Below are 15,892 nucleotides of genomic sequence, written 5' to 3' on the forward strand. Positions count from 1 at the left end.
TGATACACATATCAAGTAGTAGTGTGGGAGTTAGGATAAAAGGACTGGTATGAATACTACTCGGAACCCCTCCTCTCCCAGCTCCACTGTCTTCCTACTGCTTATTGTTATTTCACTAATAGCGCAGCAGCTTCCACTCCGAGGGGCATTTGAGGTGCAACTGAGCAGAGCCACAGACTATCAGATTACTGCGCAGAGTAACCACACCATCTACACAATATGCACACTCTCAGGGGTAGTGGGAGGCAGCGAGGGGTTCAGAGTGACAGAGACGCAACAGCCATTAGTTTGGAGTTTTTTAAACGATATCTCTGCAGGGCCACCAACAGTTCTGGGTGGCACTCATGGTGTCTGATAACGATAATGACTGTTGCCAACAGCAGGCTGGTTTAATGTGTCAAATCATCCACTTAACATCATGTCAGGTTCAGCAACAGTTTCGACACAGACTTTAATATTTTTATAGAACATCGGAGATGGAAAAAGAAGTTTACTGGTGGACAAAAAATCTGCAACTATTTTAACAAATGATGAATAGCTTAAGTAATTTTTCACATAAGGCAAACATCTGATGGTTCCAGCTTCTCAAGTGTGAGAATTTGCTGTTTTTCTTTCTCTTACATCATTGATGTTTTGAACTGTTCATCAGAAAAAAGCAATTTGATGTCATCATTTTTTGGCTCTGGGAATTAGTGATGGACATTTTTCACTGTTTTGTGACCTTTTATAGTCCAGTTGATTAATGGATTGTGAAATTAATCCTTAGTAGCAGAAGCTGCATTATTTTTTTTTTTTTTTTTGACAAATTAGTGCTCTGCCTGGGTGTGGGATTGAAAATGTAGAAATAAAGTAACAGACAAGTTAATAATTCCATTCATATTTCCAGATGTTTAAATCCCCAAAGAGATTAACACCCTGTTTATTCAAGTCAACCTTCTCTTAATAACCCCCTAATTCAGTGAAGCCAAATAAGTAAATAAAAAAAGACATTTTAAAAACAGTATAAATGACATGCAATTCAATAAAATATGCTGAAAATCTCATCTATTCAGTTTTTTTTTTCTCCTTTAGAACTTAAAAGAAAATAAAAGAAATGCTTGATCAACAATGTAAAATGTCGTTTCTGCATTATTTCTTCCACAGGAACTTCTCATTAGTCTTCCAGAGACTCTTGCTCTCCTCCTCTCCAGATCTACTTCTAGCCAAAAAGTTAGTGTTCACGCAAACTCTCTGCACTTCTGCCAGGTCTGTTAATTTGTTGATACTCTCCTCATTACCCTCATTCAGGATGTCCCAGAAGTCTTTGCGACCACCCTTTGATGGTCGCGCTGGTGTACTGACCTGGAGCGTAGATGGTGTGTGTGAGCTTGGAGAGGAGAGGGGGTCTAAGAGGCCTGTTGAGCTAGAGTCAGTACTGGGGTTGATTCTGGATGGTGAAGGTGTGGCGAGACCTGTGCTCGCTGACACTGAGAATGTAGGGGGTGTTTTTGGGGTGCTCCTCTTTTGTGCACCCCTGGGTTTGGGTTTTAACAAATCGTCAAGGATTGAGGTGTCTCCTATCAGATCTGTGAGGAAGGAGTGATTACTTGAGGTAGAGGGGGCCTGTTGAGGAGGGGAAGGGGTCTGAGAATTTTCTCTGTGCCCTTGAAAAGGGTCTCTGGTCCTAGAGGACGATTTATGCTCTCGCTTCTTTCCCTGTGCGGTGGGTTTGGATAACATGGTGGACCTGCCATGGTTGAGGTCTGGAGAAGAAGGGGTATCTCTGTCTGTGCGGTTCAGAGCAGCAGCAGCCTTCCCAGACCCCAGACCACTGCTGCTGGCCCCATCCACGCCAAGACCACCACCAGCTTTGTGGCCAGCTCCAGAACTGGAAACACTATCCCTCTTTGTCCTCCTGTGTCCTCTGGCACTACAGACGGTCTCCTCCTGCTCCTTTGACTCAGGGTTGGGAACGTTACTTAAAGGTTCTACAACATTCTTTAGTGAGCTGTTTCGCTTTTTCTGGGGTTCTAAAACATCATTTAGTGGGTTTTCAGGGTTTGTCCTGGGTTCTGAAACATCATTTTGTAATATTCTAGGCTTTTTCTGTGGCTCAGAAACATTGTTCTGTGGGATTTCCGGCAGATTCTTCTGAATGTATTTAGGCCTCTTTGTGGCTTTTGGAACATCCTTTTGTGGAGTCCTGGTCTGTGTGTCAGACTTTGTGGCAGCTGTTCTGGTGGATCTTGAGGAGGTAGCAGCTGGAGTGGTCTGCTCTGAATCAGACTGGGGGAAGATCTTTGTTACTGTATTAGCCAGGTCAGGGTGGTCCAGTGAAGTGTAATACTGTCGTAGCCAGGCCAGTCTCTGAGCCGAGTCTCTTCTCAGAATCTCCACGACAAACTGATGAACTGAGGGAAATTTGAATTTTTCCGCCATTTCCTCCAGTTGCTGCCTGCACACAAGCACAAAAATACAGAGATGATGCCCAAAAAATGTGTTAGACGATGATGATAATGCTGTGATAAATATGTTTTATAACTGATATCTTCGGCTAGTGGCCTGTGAATTTACATCGTATTCAGACAGTGTTAGTCTAAGGCCAGAATTTGGCACGTGTGCATACCGTAAGGTCATTTAAATCACATGTAAAACATCTCTAAAAAGCCACAAAGCCTATACTATTAATCAGATATTCTGTGGGTCCGTCAGGGTCAGCCTTAGATGAATAGTTCTCCACATATTCTCCTCATATCCAGACAGCCATGCAGTATGAGGTGTTTTTCCTGAGCTCCTAGGCAGTCATTAAAACCTTGGTCTAACCAGACTCAGGGACAGAAATACTTCAAAGTCACTGCTGGTACAGCAGCATTATGATGGTGTTATTACCATTTGTGGCTTTCACTGGAAAAACAATAAATAAAAGTAACGGCAGTAAAACACGATGTGCATGTGGATTCACATCATTAAACAGCAAGGTTAATTGAGGGGATATCAATATAACTAGTGTGTATTTTCACTTCCTGGTGAGCCTCCGGGCAGAGATACAGCGCTCCCCTTCGGGAGCGAGATTGGAGCCACAAAGGTGTCTGTGTGTCTGTATATGAGTGTTTGGAAAAGTAGGGGGTGGAGGTGATGCAGACAGAGGTGTGTATTTGAGTACGGTGTGTGGGTACGTGTGTGTAAATGCTTGTTAGGACGTGTGTGTGTGTGTGGGTTTGGAAGTCCTCGGGCGATCATTTTTGGTTAGTCTCAGGAGGTTCTGTGGTTGTGGAAGGGAAAACTGCTGCTCTCCTTGGGCATGAACATAACTGAGTAATCTTCGGCATGATGCTGGGAAATAGGTGGAAGGGAAAGCTCAGAGGTGGTCTCTTGCTAAACACACACGCACACACACAATTCCTGAGGCCCAGGTGGGGGCGCTAAACACTATATCTGTGGTGAGTTTTGGCCTACTTCCCTTCGCTGCCAGGAATTCCTCCCTTCTTTCCTTCCCTCCCCACTACACCACATTTTACAACTCCTCCACTTGCCCTCTTTATTCCCATCCAAACTTCTTCTTCTTGCCTCTCTTGTTAAAGTCTCCCTTATCTATAGTCATCTTCTCTCCATATGCCTACCACCTCTTTTACTCTTGCTTTTTCTTCTCATGATAAATCCATCCCATCATCTCCTATGCGCTCCTTTTCTCTGTCTCTTCCTCTCTGCCTTTACACTTTTGTGACACCTTTCCAGTACCTGCGTATGGCGTCGGGAGTCTCTCCAATGATGACGGTGGTGCGTCTGGTGTGGTGCACACTCTTGCTGGTGAAGGTGACTGGATGTTCCGCACTGGGCCTCTTCGCCCCGACAGCAGCAGGGTAGGGCAGACTGTCTGGTGGGCTTGCTGACAGGCTCTGGTACAAGCAAATGAGAAAGAAGTTTTATAGAAGCAGTGACCAGCTTTTTTTTTTTGCCTCCATCCAGCCAAATTACCCAACCCGCTCTCATAACAACCGGCAAGCCTAATTCTGCACGCCAGTATGCAGTTGCCAGGCACACTTTGGTAGAATACAGGTCCAGATCTTGCTGTTTACAGTGAGGTCTGTGGGTTATTGAGTAAAATCCTCACATTGCTTCAAATGTCATTTGATTTATGTGATCATATTTGGGATGGCAAGAGGTTATCCCAACTCATCTCCAAACCTTGTCAAATCAGCGAAACTAGCTATGACTTTCCAAGTAACAGGGAAAAAAAATACCTTTTACTCGCCATCAATGCAAGTGTACAGTGCTGGATTGAAGCTATCAAATCCATGAAAACTCACTGAACCAGACCAGTATCATGGCAGTATGTACCTCCGGGGTGCCAAGAAGGTGATTGGCTGGGAGCTGAGAGTACATCTTGCGTTCAAACACGTCTCGTATAGCAGCTCTACTGATCAGCTCCTCTGCTTTGCTCCCACCCACCACGCGCTGGTTTGAGTGGGTATACACCACCTCCTGTACACCCCCTTCAAACAAAAATATACACATCATTCATTTTGAAGTTCATAAAAAGTTACCAGCATATTAAAATAGGTACTGAATCTTACCTAGCAGACTATCGATTGATCCTTCCTTTCCTTTGGATGCTGGAGATGTTTGACTTCTCATACTTGTAAATGAAACAGCTTTGGGCATCCCTCTGTCCGTCCTCTGTCTCTCTGTCTTGTCTGATGTTGCGGCTCTTTGCCCATCATGTTCCGTCTGTACAGATTTGAAGCGGCTTCCTGTATATCTCCCTTTCTTAACAGGAGTGTGTTCATCCTCTGAAGATGTGTATATCTCTATGGCTTCTGTGTATTTGGATCTAGCCTTGTTCCTGACACAAGCAGTTTGCCTCTTTTTGTTACAATCAATGTCTTCACCTCTACTCTGTGAATTTAATGCACCCTTCTTGGGCCTTGTGCTGGCCTCTAGGTCAAAATCCTCAGATTCATCAGAGTAACCCTCAAAGCAGTGCACTGTGGGAACTGTAGTTTTGAGCTTGTTGGGCTTTTTTTCTGGTGAGGAGTTTTCATCGCTGTCTTTAAGCAGTAAAACCCTCTCTTGTCTCCTCCTAGCTCCATTCCTTCTGTCCTCTCTGTCTGAACCAGTGGAGATGTCCAAGGTTTTTGTTCCCAGTTTTGGGAGACAGCCTGCTCCATTCCCTGTATTGGAGCGCTTGTAGATGCCAGAGAAGGTACAGTGATTCTTTCTTGATTTCCCATGATCCTCAGCATCTGAGTCAGAGAAGCTTTCTTCGACACCTGGACTATTGTCCTCTTCACCTAACTCTGGTCTTCCTTTGACCCGTTCAAGGAGTCTGGAGAAACCGTGCTGGAGGAGACTCATTCGGCCGGGACCATTCCCTGCTATGTTGCCATCAGCTCCACTGGAGCTTGAAGCCTTTCTCTTTAACTTATGCTCATCCTCATCCTCCTCACTCCCACTGCTGAAGTCCAGCACCCCTTTTGGGATCTTTGATGCATCTCTTCTCTCCTCGGCTGGTTTATCATTTGGTAGAAGGCCCTCTGTAGGTGGAGGGTCTCCAGGTTCCTTAAATAAAACAGTTGAAACAAACAACTAAACAAAGTGGGGAAAGATTGGTATAGAAATGGTACAAGGTGGGCATAAGAACAAGAAACTGAAAATGTGGGTTAAAGACTTAGCTACAATTTTCACCAAGAGGCTACAAATTCTTCACTTCCCTTGTTCATGCCATCTTTCAGTCAACCATCCCATGAGGCATTTCATTGTGTAATACAAAACAGATGTTTGCAACAATAAATCATCATATAATAAACATCAGTGTGACACATGCCCTCCATCATGATAATATGAAGAAAACAAAGGGGTCATAACATCTCCCGGAGTTATATGAATGGGCTTTTACAGGAGCGGCCACCAACAGCGATTCTAATTTCACTGAATTTGCCAACCAGATAACTTTCCCCGCAATTCTGCAGTGCCTGTGTGTGCTTGCATGCCTCAAGCCTCTTTCTGTGCGTGCTGAAGCCCTCCAGTGTATTCTGCATTTTTGCAAGAATCTGAGTGGCCTCAGTGGAGCAGCGGCCCTGCAAAAAGGACAGTGTGATTGCACAGCACAGGCCTGGCTGGGAACAGGATGATAAGGGGTATCACTGTGTAAATAAATATTTGAAAGGAGATGATAGACTTCAGTGTGGTCTGCTCCTTCCATTAGGACAAGCAAGTAATTATATCCAGCTGTTTCACACAGCATCAGTGAGAAAGTGAGAGGCAGACAAAGAGAGCCTCGTCCTCCAGTTTCACCAAAATACAAAGAACTGAGGTTTTCTGTGAGCCAAGGTCTTACAGTGGTACTCCACCCAAAATCTACTGCACTGCAATTTTTTTAAAAGTATTAAATATTAATGCTCCGAGTACTTGGAAGGTTGCAGTAAAAGTTTGTACATTTTCACACTTACAGGGAAGAGAAACTGTGATCTGCTTTTTTTTTTACAATGGATTCCAAAGGTGTCAGGTTTTCATGTCCAAAAAAAGCATCAAAACCCCAATAAAAATTATAGTATGTTGTAAGCACTCATAGCTGAGGCATAGAGAGTACTTTTGGGGAGCTTTCCAGTAATAAAATTATAGTAGCATGACATGGCATTAGTGTATTTAGAAATATTTTGCAGAAAGTATAACTGCTGAAACATACCGAGTTGGAGAGGTCTGAGATTTCCATTGATCATTTTCTTCCTTTTTTCCACCACGTCAAACTATTTTAACTGCCTGAACTCAAGCTAACCACTGCTACTGTGAGGAAACTACAAACTTTTTACAACCACCTTAAAAGCTTACAGTGGGGTGACTACATGATACTGACAAGATAGATATTGGAGGGGATGGGGGGTTTCATACTTTCTCCATCTTTCTTCCTTTAAAGGTAACATGATTTATCTCATTTCCTCAGAGTAGGAGGCGTTATTTCTCATTTTGGAATAAACCTCCTAAATGGAATAGGAAGATGATAAGTCAGAAGAATCGAAGGAAATGTTAAATAAGAGTTATATGAGATTTTGTGGGTTGGTTGACTGACAGACAGGAAGGTCCCTGTTTGAGGTATCCCCTTTTTCACATGGGAAAGGGAGGATGAGTGGGCTGCCTGGGAAAGAAGACGGAGTGAGGGATGGGAATGACGTGTGCCCTGTGTTCTGGGTCTCTGAGAACGGCAGAGTTACTCACGCGAACTCCTTTCCTGTCCTCCTCCTTCTCTTCGCCTGTGTGTGTGCTGGTTGTTATTACACCAGCCTCCACTTGTCCTTCTCGCTGAAAGAGACAGGCAGTAATGAAAACATAAACATTTCATTGTGCAACGTCAGGTCAATGTTGACCAAATCATCAGAGGAAGACTTAAGGTTGTACTGTTAGATGTGTAACTCTTGATATTCAGAGGCATTAACAGTAAGTGCAACATTCCTCTTTACTTTTTATATCAAACCAAACCACTTTAAGTTTAAGGCCCCTATTACTACCCTTGTGAGACCTTGTAGTTTGACTGGGTATATGAGTCAGTGGGTTGAGGTGAGTTGAGGCAGTGCGCAACAGTAGAACACATCATCAACCAAACAGTAAAAGGCGTGTGAACTATTTAACCTTTAGTATCTTGCGGGTGAGACATGTCCCTTCGGTCTGAAACCTGAAGAGGTTTTTGATCCCAAACAGCTCCCCCTTATGGACACCATGCCCCTGCACCGCCTCGAAATATCGCCGGGAGCTCTCCTCGCCAACAACGGAGCACTGCAATTGCTTGAACATAGAGGGAGAGGAAATGTATATAACGTCTATAATTTTCTGTTGAAAATAAAATCATCTTGTGAAATACGCTTGTGAAATGCTAGCGTGTGGTGTGAGGAAATTGAGGAGCTCATGATAAGTGTCTACATGTGGTAGATATAACAAAGACAACAAAGACTGTGGGCTACTGAGACGCTTTGGTGCAGTTTCCTGTTATCAATGTGTATGATTTATGAATCTAGGTTCATGTACCTGAGGTTAATGACTCCTCCTTTACTTTCCATATATACACATTTATGCTGCAACGTACATGTAGGGTATGTACAGTATATAAGTTGTAAGTCATTTTAGAAAGTGTCTTGCTTAGATGACATTATGATTATATGGTTATATGGTCCTAATTGTCTGGTACCTGTTTGTAAACTTGTCTGAGGTAGATCACCTCTTCTACGGTGCCCAGTGAGATCAGCCTGAGTACAGTAACGTCCCTGCACTGGCCAATACGATATGCCCTGAGGAAGAGAATGGATGGAGACACACACACACACACACACACACACACACACACACACACAAACATCAAGCATACAGACTGGTGCAGGGGTACAAAACATTTACGTTACATCAATCGGCTATCATGTTATCAAGTTCTTAAATCAAGTTCTTAAATCCCACACTGGGGGGAAACTACAACAAATCACTGAGACACAGTAAAACATCTGTAGCTGACAGAGTGTAAAATTGTCGAGTCTGCCAAGATGAGGCCCACAGCTTACCTGTCAACAGCCTGGAGGTCATTTGCTGGGTTCCAGGTGGGGTCAAATAGCACTACCACATTGGCCCCTACAAAGTTAAGACCAAGCCCACCTGCCCTGATAGAACAAAGAGTCAGTCATCAGCAGATGCAAGGCTTTGAATATGTTAAAATAAACACTTGTTGAAAGATAAATAATGCTAGCAGCCATAGTTTTAAATTTTCCTTCATCAATATAGCTTCAAGATTTTAGGTAAAAGGACTATGAAAGGACTAATATACTACTTCTCTTTCTATTTCACTAACATGGTGGAAACCAGGCAGAGGTTGATGTGAGAGGAGCTGTTGAATTCTTTGACGATCTGGACTCTGTCTTTGGATTTGGTGGTTCCATCCAGTCTGCTGTAGTCCAGCCCCTCTGCCATACAGTAGCTCTCCAGCACATCTAACAACTGATAAAAAAATAAAACAAACATTTGATTTTCATCTGCATGCCAGTGATAAAATGTAGATGCTAGACAAACAAATGTAGTAAAAAGGATTGTATATTTTAAAGATTGTATATTTAGAGATATACTACAGGGGTAATACTGAGCCTTGGCCCTGTATGGACTCTGATTCCCAAAAAAGCAAATTATAGGCCATGAGAATATGACCCATAGCATCCACAAATGTTGTCATACTGTCTCAGGTGACAGCAACCATTAAACTCTGCAGAGTCTAATTATCTTTAAGACTTTCATACTTATAAAACCTCAAGGATTACCTATTAATCTATGTCATGAGAAAAACATGTCTCCTGCTACTATTTTTTACAAGTCATCTGTTCTAGCAGCAGTTGGAGCAGCAGTTAAGAGTGTGTGTGTGTTCAAGCCTGTTGCTGTGTTGAAAAAGCAGAATCAATGTGACTGGGTGTAAAAGTCTGAAACCAATGAGTGTGCTCCAGCTCAGACATCATCTAAAATCTCTTCCGGATGACATCACTGTGAGCATCAAATCATTTTGGTTGTGGAACAAATCTTACCCTGCTTCTCATCCAACTCTCACACAACATATCTCACATGTGCACACAAAAATAAATAAATAAAATCAATATTCCCTCATTTTAACACACACAAGGCACACACACAACCATGGCCCTCACCTTGGTTGAGAGGGAGAAAAGAAGTACTTTATCTCTCTTTTGCAGATAATATTTGAGTAGTTTCTGTAAAACCTGAAAGGAAAACACATGTTAACTCACACTCAAACAGCCCATATCATGAGCAGATGAATGAGCCTTTGTTCCTAAACTGTACCTTCATTTTTCCACTGTAAGGTGGGTCCGACAATGCCTCAAATGCCTCATCTTTGCATCTTTGCACAAAGTCTGGAAACTTTTGGAATACCATCTGACAAATGGCAGTCAAATACTTTTTCTAGAAGAAACAAATGCAGAAAATGTGGTATGAACTTATGGAGTCTGGACCCCTTTTTTCCAGGAGATAACCACAATGAACTAGTACACTAAATCAGTCACAGGAAAACATGTTTCTACCTGTTTCTTGCTGGTTCCTGCAGTGGACTGAAGCAGAGCTACATGGTTGGCAATCTTCCTCAATATGGCCAAGTAGCTAAAGTATAGCTCTTTCATTTGAACACCGTCAGAGTTTCTCTGCAACAGAAATAAATATTAGAATTTAAAAGTGACCAGCTCTTATTTCTTTCAACTGTGACACATTTGAGATTTATTTAAAAGAATAATTTTAAGGGATTCTCCCTGAATTTAAAGGACATATCAATCAATTGGTGACTTGTATAAGGCTCTAATGCTGTTGTGAATTTGTACTGTAGTACTCCGATACTTAAAGGGTCAGTTCACCTACATTACATAAAAAAATGTTGCCACGTCAGCACCTTAACAGATGCAAACATATTATCTGTGCAGTGAGAGAACACTATGGGTAAGTGGGAAAATATATTTAGAGTTTTGATCCTTATAAGTGAAAAACAGCATCATACCCACCCCATGAAAATTTAACAAGAATATGTCAAAAATAGCTCAACCCCAACAATCAGGTGTTTGCCCAATATATTTCACAGCGTAGAAGAGCATGTGATGGTAAAACAGGTGAACTAACTTCATAGCAGCAGCTTCTCCGAGTGCGTCCACTTTGACAGTCACATTTCTCTGAGGACCTCAGCAGTAACTTTACATCTTCAGTGTCCAGCACCGTCTGATACACAGTCTGCTGAAAGTTGGTCAAAGAGCAGTACACCACCTGGGATAAAACACACCACAGCGTTTCTTCGAGGGATGCTTTAAGACATCTGATATCACAATAATGGAACAGTGAGCTTCTGGACAATATAAAGCCATTAAAAATGATAACGTCTGGTTTGACTTGAGCGATCTTACCCTGTCATCCTTCTTAGGTAGTTGTTCTCTGATGAGAGCTTTAGTCCTTCTGAGGAACCAGTGAGAAATCTTCCTCACCAGGGTTTTGACAGTCTTCCTCCCTGTGGCCAGGGCACGTTTGCTTGCACTTTGCCTCTGCCCTTGCTCAATCGGATCTGAAAACTTGTTCTTGAAATGTCCTAAGCTGCCAAGGCAACCAGGCGCGGCCCTAAATAGAGTACAAAACATGAAGGTATCCCCCAAGTATGAAAGTGAATAGGAACTGTTTACAGATACATGTTGCAAATTGCAATCACGCTGGTTCCGCTACAGGGAACAAAATGACTTAAATGTGCATTTAAATATGTCTTATAATGTAAAATTCTCTTCAAATACCAGTCCATGACACACCACAGCTCCTCAAGGTTGTTCTGCAGGATGGTGCCAGTGAGACCGATTCTGATCTAATGGAAATAGTGCAAAGTTAGCATCAAAAGCGTGATCTAAATGCGAAGTTAAGCTTAATGTCTTTCTATTTATTTATTTATTAATTTATTAGGCTGGTTGCACTTTATAATAACACAAACATAAAGTTTTCTGACCTTACATTTCAGCTCCTTCATGGCCTGAGTGATCTGAGAGCTTGGATTCTTTATCTTGTGGGCCTCATCCACAACAACAGCAGACCAGTCTATGCTGCAGGGAGGACACAGGTATATTTTTAGTCACAGTCCCTAAGTACCAGAAAAAATATACAGCTCCAAAGATTCATTTATAATGTATTTAAAAATAAATGGATGTATAAAATAAAATAAAACTATAAATAATAAAATGCATGTATACAGGAAATATGTTGTTTATGGTATTTATTGCTTGTGTGTTGAGGTTAGCTCTTACTTGTTAAACTGATCCAGACAAAGGCGCAGAGTCTCGTAGGTGGTGAGAGCAATTTCAATGCGTCCCTTCTTGATGCGAGCCAGCTCCTCCTCCTTCCTCAGCCCGTGGACCACCACACACTGGAAATGACCCCATGTGTCCAGTTCATCTTTCCAGTTATAAAGCACTGACAGTGGGGCCACGATGAGGAACACCTAGATCAGATCACAGAAAACAACAAAATCATGCTGATGACAAATCAACACTCATATTTGTGGCTTTACACTATTACTACACTTATTAAATGCACCTGATATTTGAAAAAGTGTCTTTTATTTCACCAAGTGCATTTTTTATGATTCATAACATTTATGAATGTCTACAAGTAAGTAGCTTATTTTCAGGACCCACTTTTTTGGGTTTACTTTGCTTGGAGGGGATTTGACTCTGCAGGAACTGAGGCCTGTTGTTCTTGATGTCCTCCCATGTGCCTGTTTTGTGCAACACCGCAGCAAGAAAACCGATGACCTAAGATAAGATCAAAGAGGTGAAGACAATCAAAGCAAGAGAATCATGTAAAGAAGAAATAGTTTTGCAGCTAATGTACCTGTACAGTTTTTCCTAGGCCCATGTCGTCCCCTAGGATACAGCCACTGGACCGGATGTAGTTGTTGTAAATGAACCTGATACCTTCCCTCTGGTAATCCCTCAGGTATCTGTTGATGGTGTAAGGGACTCTGTCTTCATCAGCATCGCTCAGCTCTAACGGGACACAGAGCCTGGGGTCTGTGATGCTGCTGGGAAACACTGGTTTCTCCTGGTTGAATCGATTCAAGGTTGGTCTAATGAGTTTTGAGACAGGTATGGCTTCCTCTTCCTCTTCTTCTTCTGCATCTTTATTCTTGTCAGTAAATCTCACCCACGCTGTGGTGTCATTACTATGAAAGGTGGAGGTCAGTCTCTGGATCGTGGCCTCTTGCAGGGTGCCATCTCGCTGGTTCGGAGCCAGACAGCTGTCACCTTCACGCCATGGTGCTGCAAAATTATGTTGATACTGTATCATTTTACTGTGCTTTGCAAGACACAGCTTCTTAAGAATATAACAATACTTCCCTCTAGGGCTGCAACTAATAAGTATTTCCAATAACGATTAATCATTTTGTCAATAAGAGGGCAGTGAATTTGTGAGATATGCATGTTATAAACTCCCACAGACCAAAATGATGAATTCAAATGTGTTTTTTTTTTTCACCATCAGCCCCAAAGATATCCAGTTTATCATATGATCATATGATATGATCATACATGACGGCATCAAGAAAAGCATCAAATCCTCGCGTTTGAGAAGCAAATATTTAACAATTTGCTTTAAAAAAATATCAAAAACGATTATGACTTGTCAACTAATCGACTAATCCTTACAGCTCTGTCCCTCAAAGATACAAAGAAAACATGGCTATTAATTAATTAAGAAGTTTTTACAAAACATAAAAAGAGATAATATCACTACAAGAGGGGGTTCAGGGACATTTACCCTCAGTTACATCAGTTAAATCCCTCTAATATAGTGATTTGTCCCACTGATCAAATAGGTTCATCCATTCACTGATGTATATCTCTGAAAAGTAGGTTCACGTTAACTCCAGTGGATGTAGGAAGTGTGAACTAGCTGCAGAGGCTGTCACGATGTGTCAGCAGCAGAAAAAAAACACGCCTCACAAACCTTTTTCAGCTGCAGAGGTTGAAGCCATCAGGATGCACTGTCCTCTTCCTGGGGAGGAGAAGTCACTGTAGCTTGTTAGCTACCTGGGTTTAGCTTAGCTTTCATTTTATTTTCAACAAACGACAACGCCACAGGTCAAAGACAGCACAAAACCCGTGTGCTCATGTAAAAGTCTGAGTCAGTCGCTCGTACTTTCATCCTCCGTTTATGTTCATTCATCTGGTTAAAAGGGCTCAGACAGACACAGAGTCACAGCAGCAGCAGCAGCAGCAGTAGCAGTAGCTCCACTGCGACTTGCTGAATGTTTATCTATCTTCGCATCCAGTACCGCACTTTCCAAGTATTTCACCGAGCTCAAAAAAAAAAAAAAAAAAAAAAAAAATCCACACTACAAACTACAAATCACTTTAAAACAATTTATGTTTTCATGGTCGATATTTTTTTTTTTTTTGTCACCTCACAAATTTTACCTTCGACCAATGCATTGAAAGTGCTGCACAGAATCTAAACTGCCTTTCCAATAAATTAAAACGGAGCATGTAATTGAATTTTGAAACTTGTGGTAATAAAATGTGAGTCAGTGTGAAATAATAGTAATAATGTCCTCTTCAGGGCTTTTGTCAATGATTAGTAAAACCATAGATACAATCAATTAATACGTCCATGTCTGCTACTGCTAACAGTATTGGGTAAGTGCTGTTCATGTACCATTATGTACAACTTAATTGTGAAATTTCATTAAGCTACGTGTAATTAATATCAGTATAACTGCACAATTAAAATGTCGTGCAGTTACTGTTAGGTATTACCTATTTTTGTACTGTTCATTATTTTTATTGTACCATTTATTTTTACATAATATTTATTTCTCAATTATTCTATATTATTTTAAACATTATGATTTTATTTATACAGTTATATCATGCTTTACGGCTGTGTTTACTGCCTAGAAGCCACTGAGGCAGCCTCGTCTTTATTTCATTTTTTAATTCTTTAATTTTGTAGGTGACTGTGCAGGAAACGTTTTGAACTTTGGGCGGATATCTGTGCATTATTCCTGATCTGACTGGCATTTTACTTCACTTCACTGAGAGTAATGAAACATCAGCTAAGATGATTTTATCATTATATGGACAGTGTAATACTTGGTTAATATGTGTATCCACAAAGCTTGGGGGGGGGGAAAAACAGGCTGGGCTAAAAGCGCAAAGTGCATATGTTGCCAGCACCGACACTGAAGAGATTCTTGGAGAGGAAAAACAACAGCCTCATCACATCAACCACTGTTGCGTAACAGTCAAGAGAATAACATGCAAGTCTTGACAGAAGGTGAAAGTAAAGGAAAAAGTGGAGCAAACAAAAGTGAAAGACCTGAGACTTGGTGGTCCACAGAAATACAATAAAGGCGAGGCAAGGCAAGGAGATATGTTTGTGTGTCTGGGGTTGATATGAAGGCCATCAATAAGCTGACTTTAAGGCTGTCTGCTGCTGTGCAGAACAGACTTGTAAACACACAGGAACACTGTCTCAGTTCTCCATCCCCGATTTGACTTTCCCTAAACGTTGGCTGTGGTGCTCCAGATGAGGCACGACAAGGTCCGCTTCTCGCCATGGTACACTGCCATACAAAAATGGAACTTTTTGTTCCTGTTTTCTCAACACTGGGAATTTATAGGGCAGCTGCCGCAGATGTTCTCATAAAGAAAGCCCAAACACTGATGTCAAGCGGTTTACATACTGCACAAGATCTCATACACACTTGTTCTCTCACTGAACCACAAGGGCCTTCTCCGGCCTCGTTTGCAATAAAACATTACTGCTCAAGCAGATAGAGTTGGGATAAATAGATCATTGGCTGCAGATAACAAGTTCTCATAAACAGTCATTTTCACAGACTAGTTGATCTTGTTGAGTGACTGTGTCAAGTGGGCTGTGCTGGGCTCTGGTTTGATTTTCTGAGAGGAAGTGTTAGTTTTCAAACTTAAATGAAGCTTTGCTCCTTAGTTTTTCGTTAAGTTTAGCGGTAAACCAAATATGTTCAATTATATGAAGAACTTTAAATATTTTCAATTTATTAACTGACACTGCTCTCCAGCTCATAAATATCAAAAAACCAAGAATCTAAAGAAAACTGAAAAGATTTTTCCTGTTGTGGTGAAAATGTTAAAATCAAACGTTTTCAGTTGACATACGAGTTGAAGTCATTTCTGCTGCTCTCTTGTTTTGATTCTTGAATCTTCAGTCCTTGTCACAAAGAGAGATTTTTCACAGAATCAATTTGTAATTAGTCAAGAAATCAAGAGAAAGGCAAACATGCATCTATTTAGCCGTTCTAGTAGAAGACTTCAGGTCCTTTGCTTTATCAAAAGTAGAAACAGCACAGTGTAAATTACTCAAGTCCTGCATTCACAGATTTATT

General features: G+C 41.5%; 1 protein-coding gene across 2 annotated transcripts; it reads right to left on the bottom strand.

Annotated features, from left to right (window-relative positions):
* Positions 1–868: 868 nt before the first annotated feature.
* ercc6l2 (excision repair cross-complementation group 6-like 2) lies at positions 869–13,783 on the bottom strand. Of its 2 annotated transcripts, XM_071483402.1 has the most exons (20): positions 13,474–13,783; positions 12,358–12,785; positions 12,162–12,278; positions 11,772–11,965; positions 11,477–11,570; positions 11,271–11,338; positions 10,896–11,103; positions 10,618–10,758; positions 10,035–10,151; positions 9,796–9,915; positions 9,642–9,713; positions 8,804–8,949; positions 8,520–8,615; positions 8,156–8,255; positions 7,603–7,755; positions 7,192–7,275; positions 4,554–5,538; positions 4,318–4,472; positions 3,718–3,875; positions 869–2,434 (listed from the first exon to the last, which is right to left on the bottom strand). In XM_071483402.1, the coding sequence occupies exons 1-20, from the start codon at positions 13,499–13,501 to the stop codon at positions 1,129–1,131; spliced, it is 4,770 nt and encodes a 1,589-aa protein (XP_071339503.1). In that variant the 5' UTR covers positions 13,502–13,783; the 3' UTR covers positions 869–1,128. The 2 variants fall into 2 exon arrangements, with proteins under 2 accessions (XP_071339503.1, XP_071339504.1); XM_071483403.1 differs by lacking the exons at positions 11,772–11,965; positions 12,162–12,278; positions 12,358–12,785; positions 13,474–13,783 and having other exon boundaries at positions 11,482–11,532.
* Between the last annotated feature and the right edge of the window lie 2,109 nt (positions 13,784–15,892).

This window comes from Trachinotus anak, unplaced genomic scaffold, assembly GCF_046630095.1.
Source record: "Trachinotus anak isolate AG129_WGS33_773 ecotype Australia unplaced genomic scaffold, CSIRO_AGI_Tana_v1 ptg000008l, whole genome shotgun sequence".
Taxonomy (NCBI): domain Eukaryota; kingdom Metazoa; phylum Chordata; class Actinopteri; order Carangiformes; family Carangidae; genus Trachinotus; species Trachinotus anak.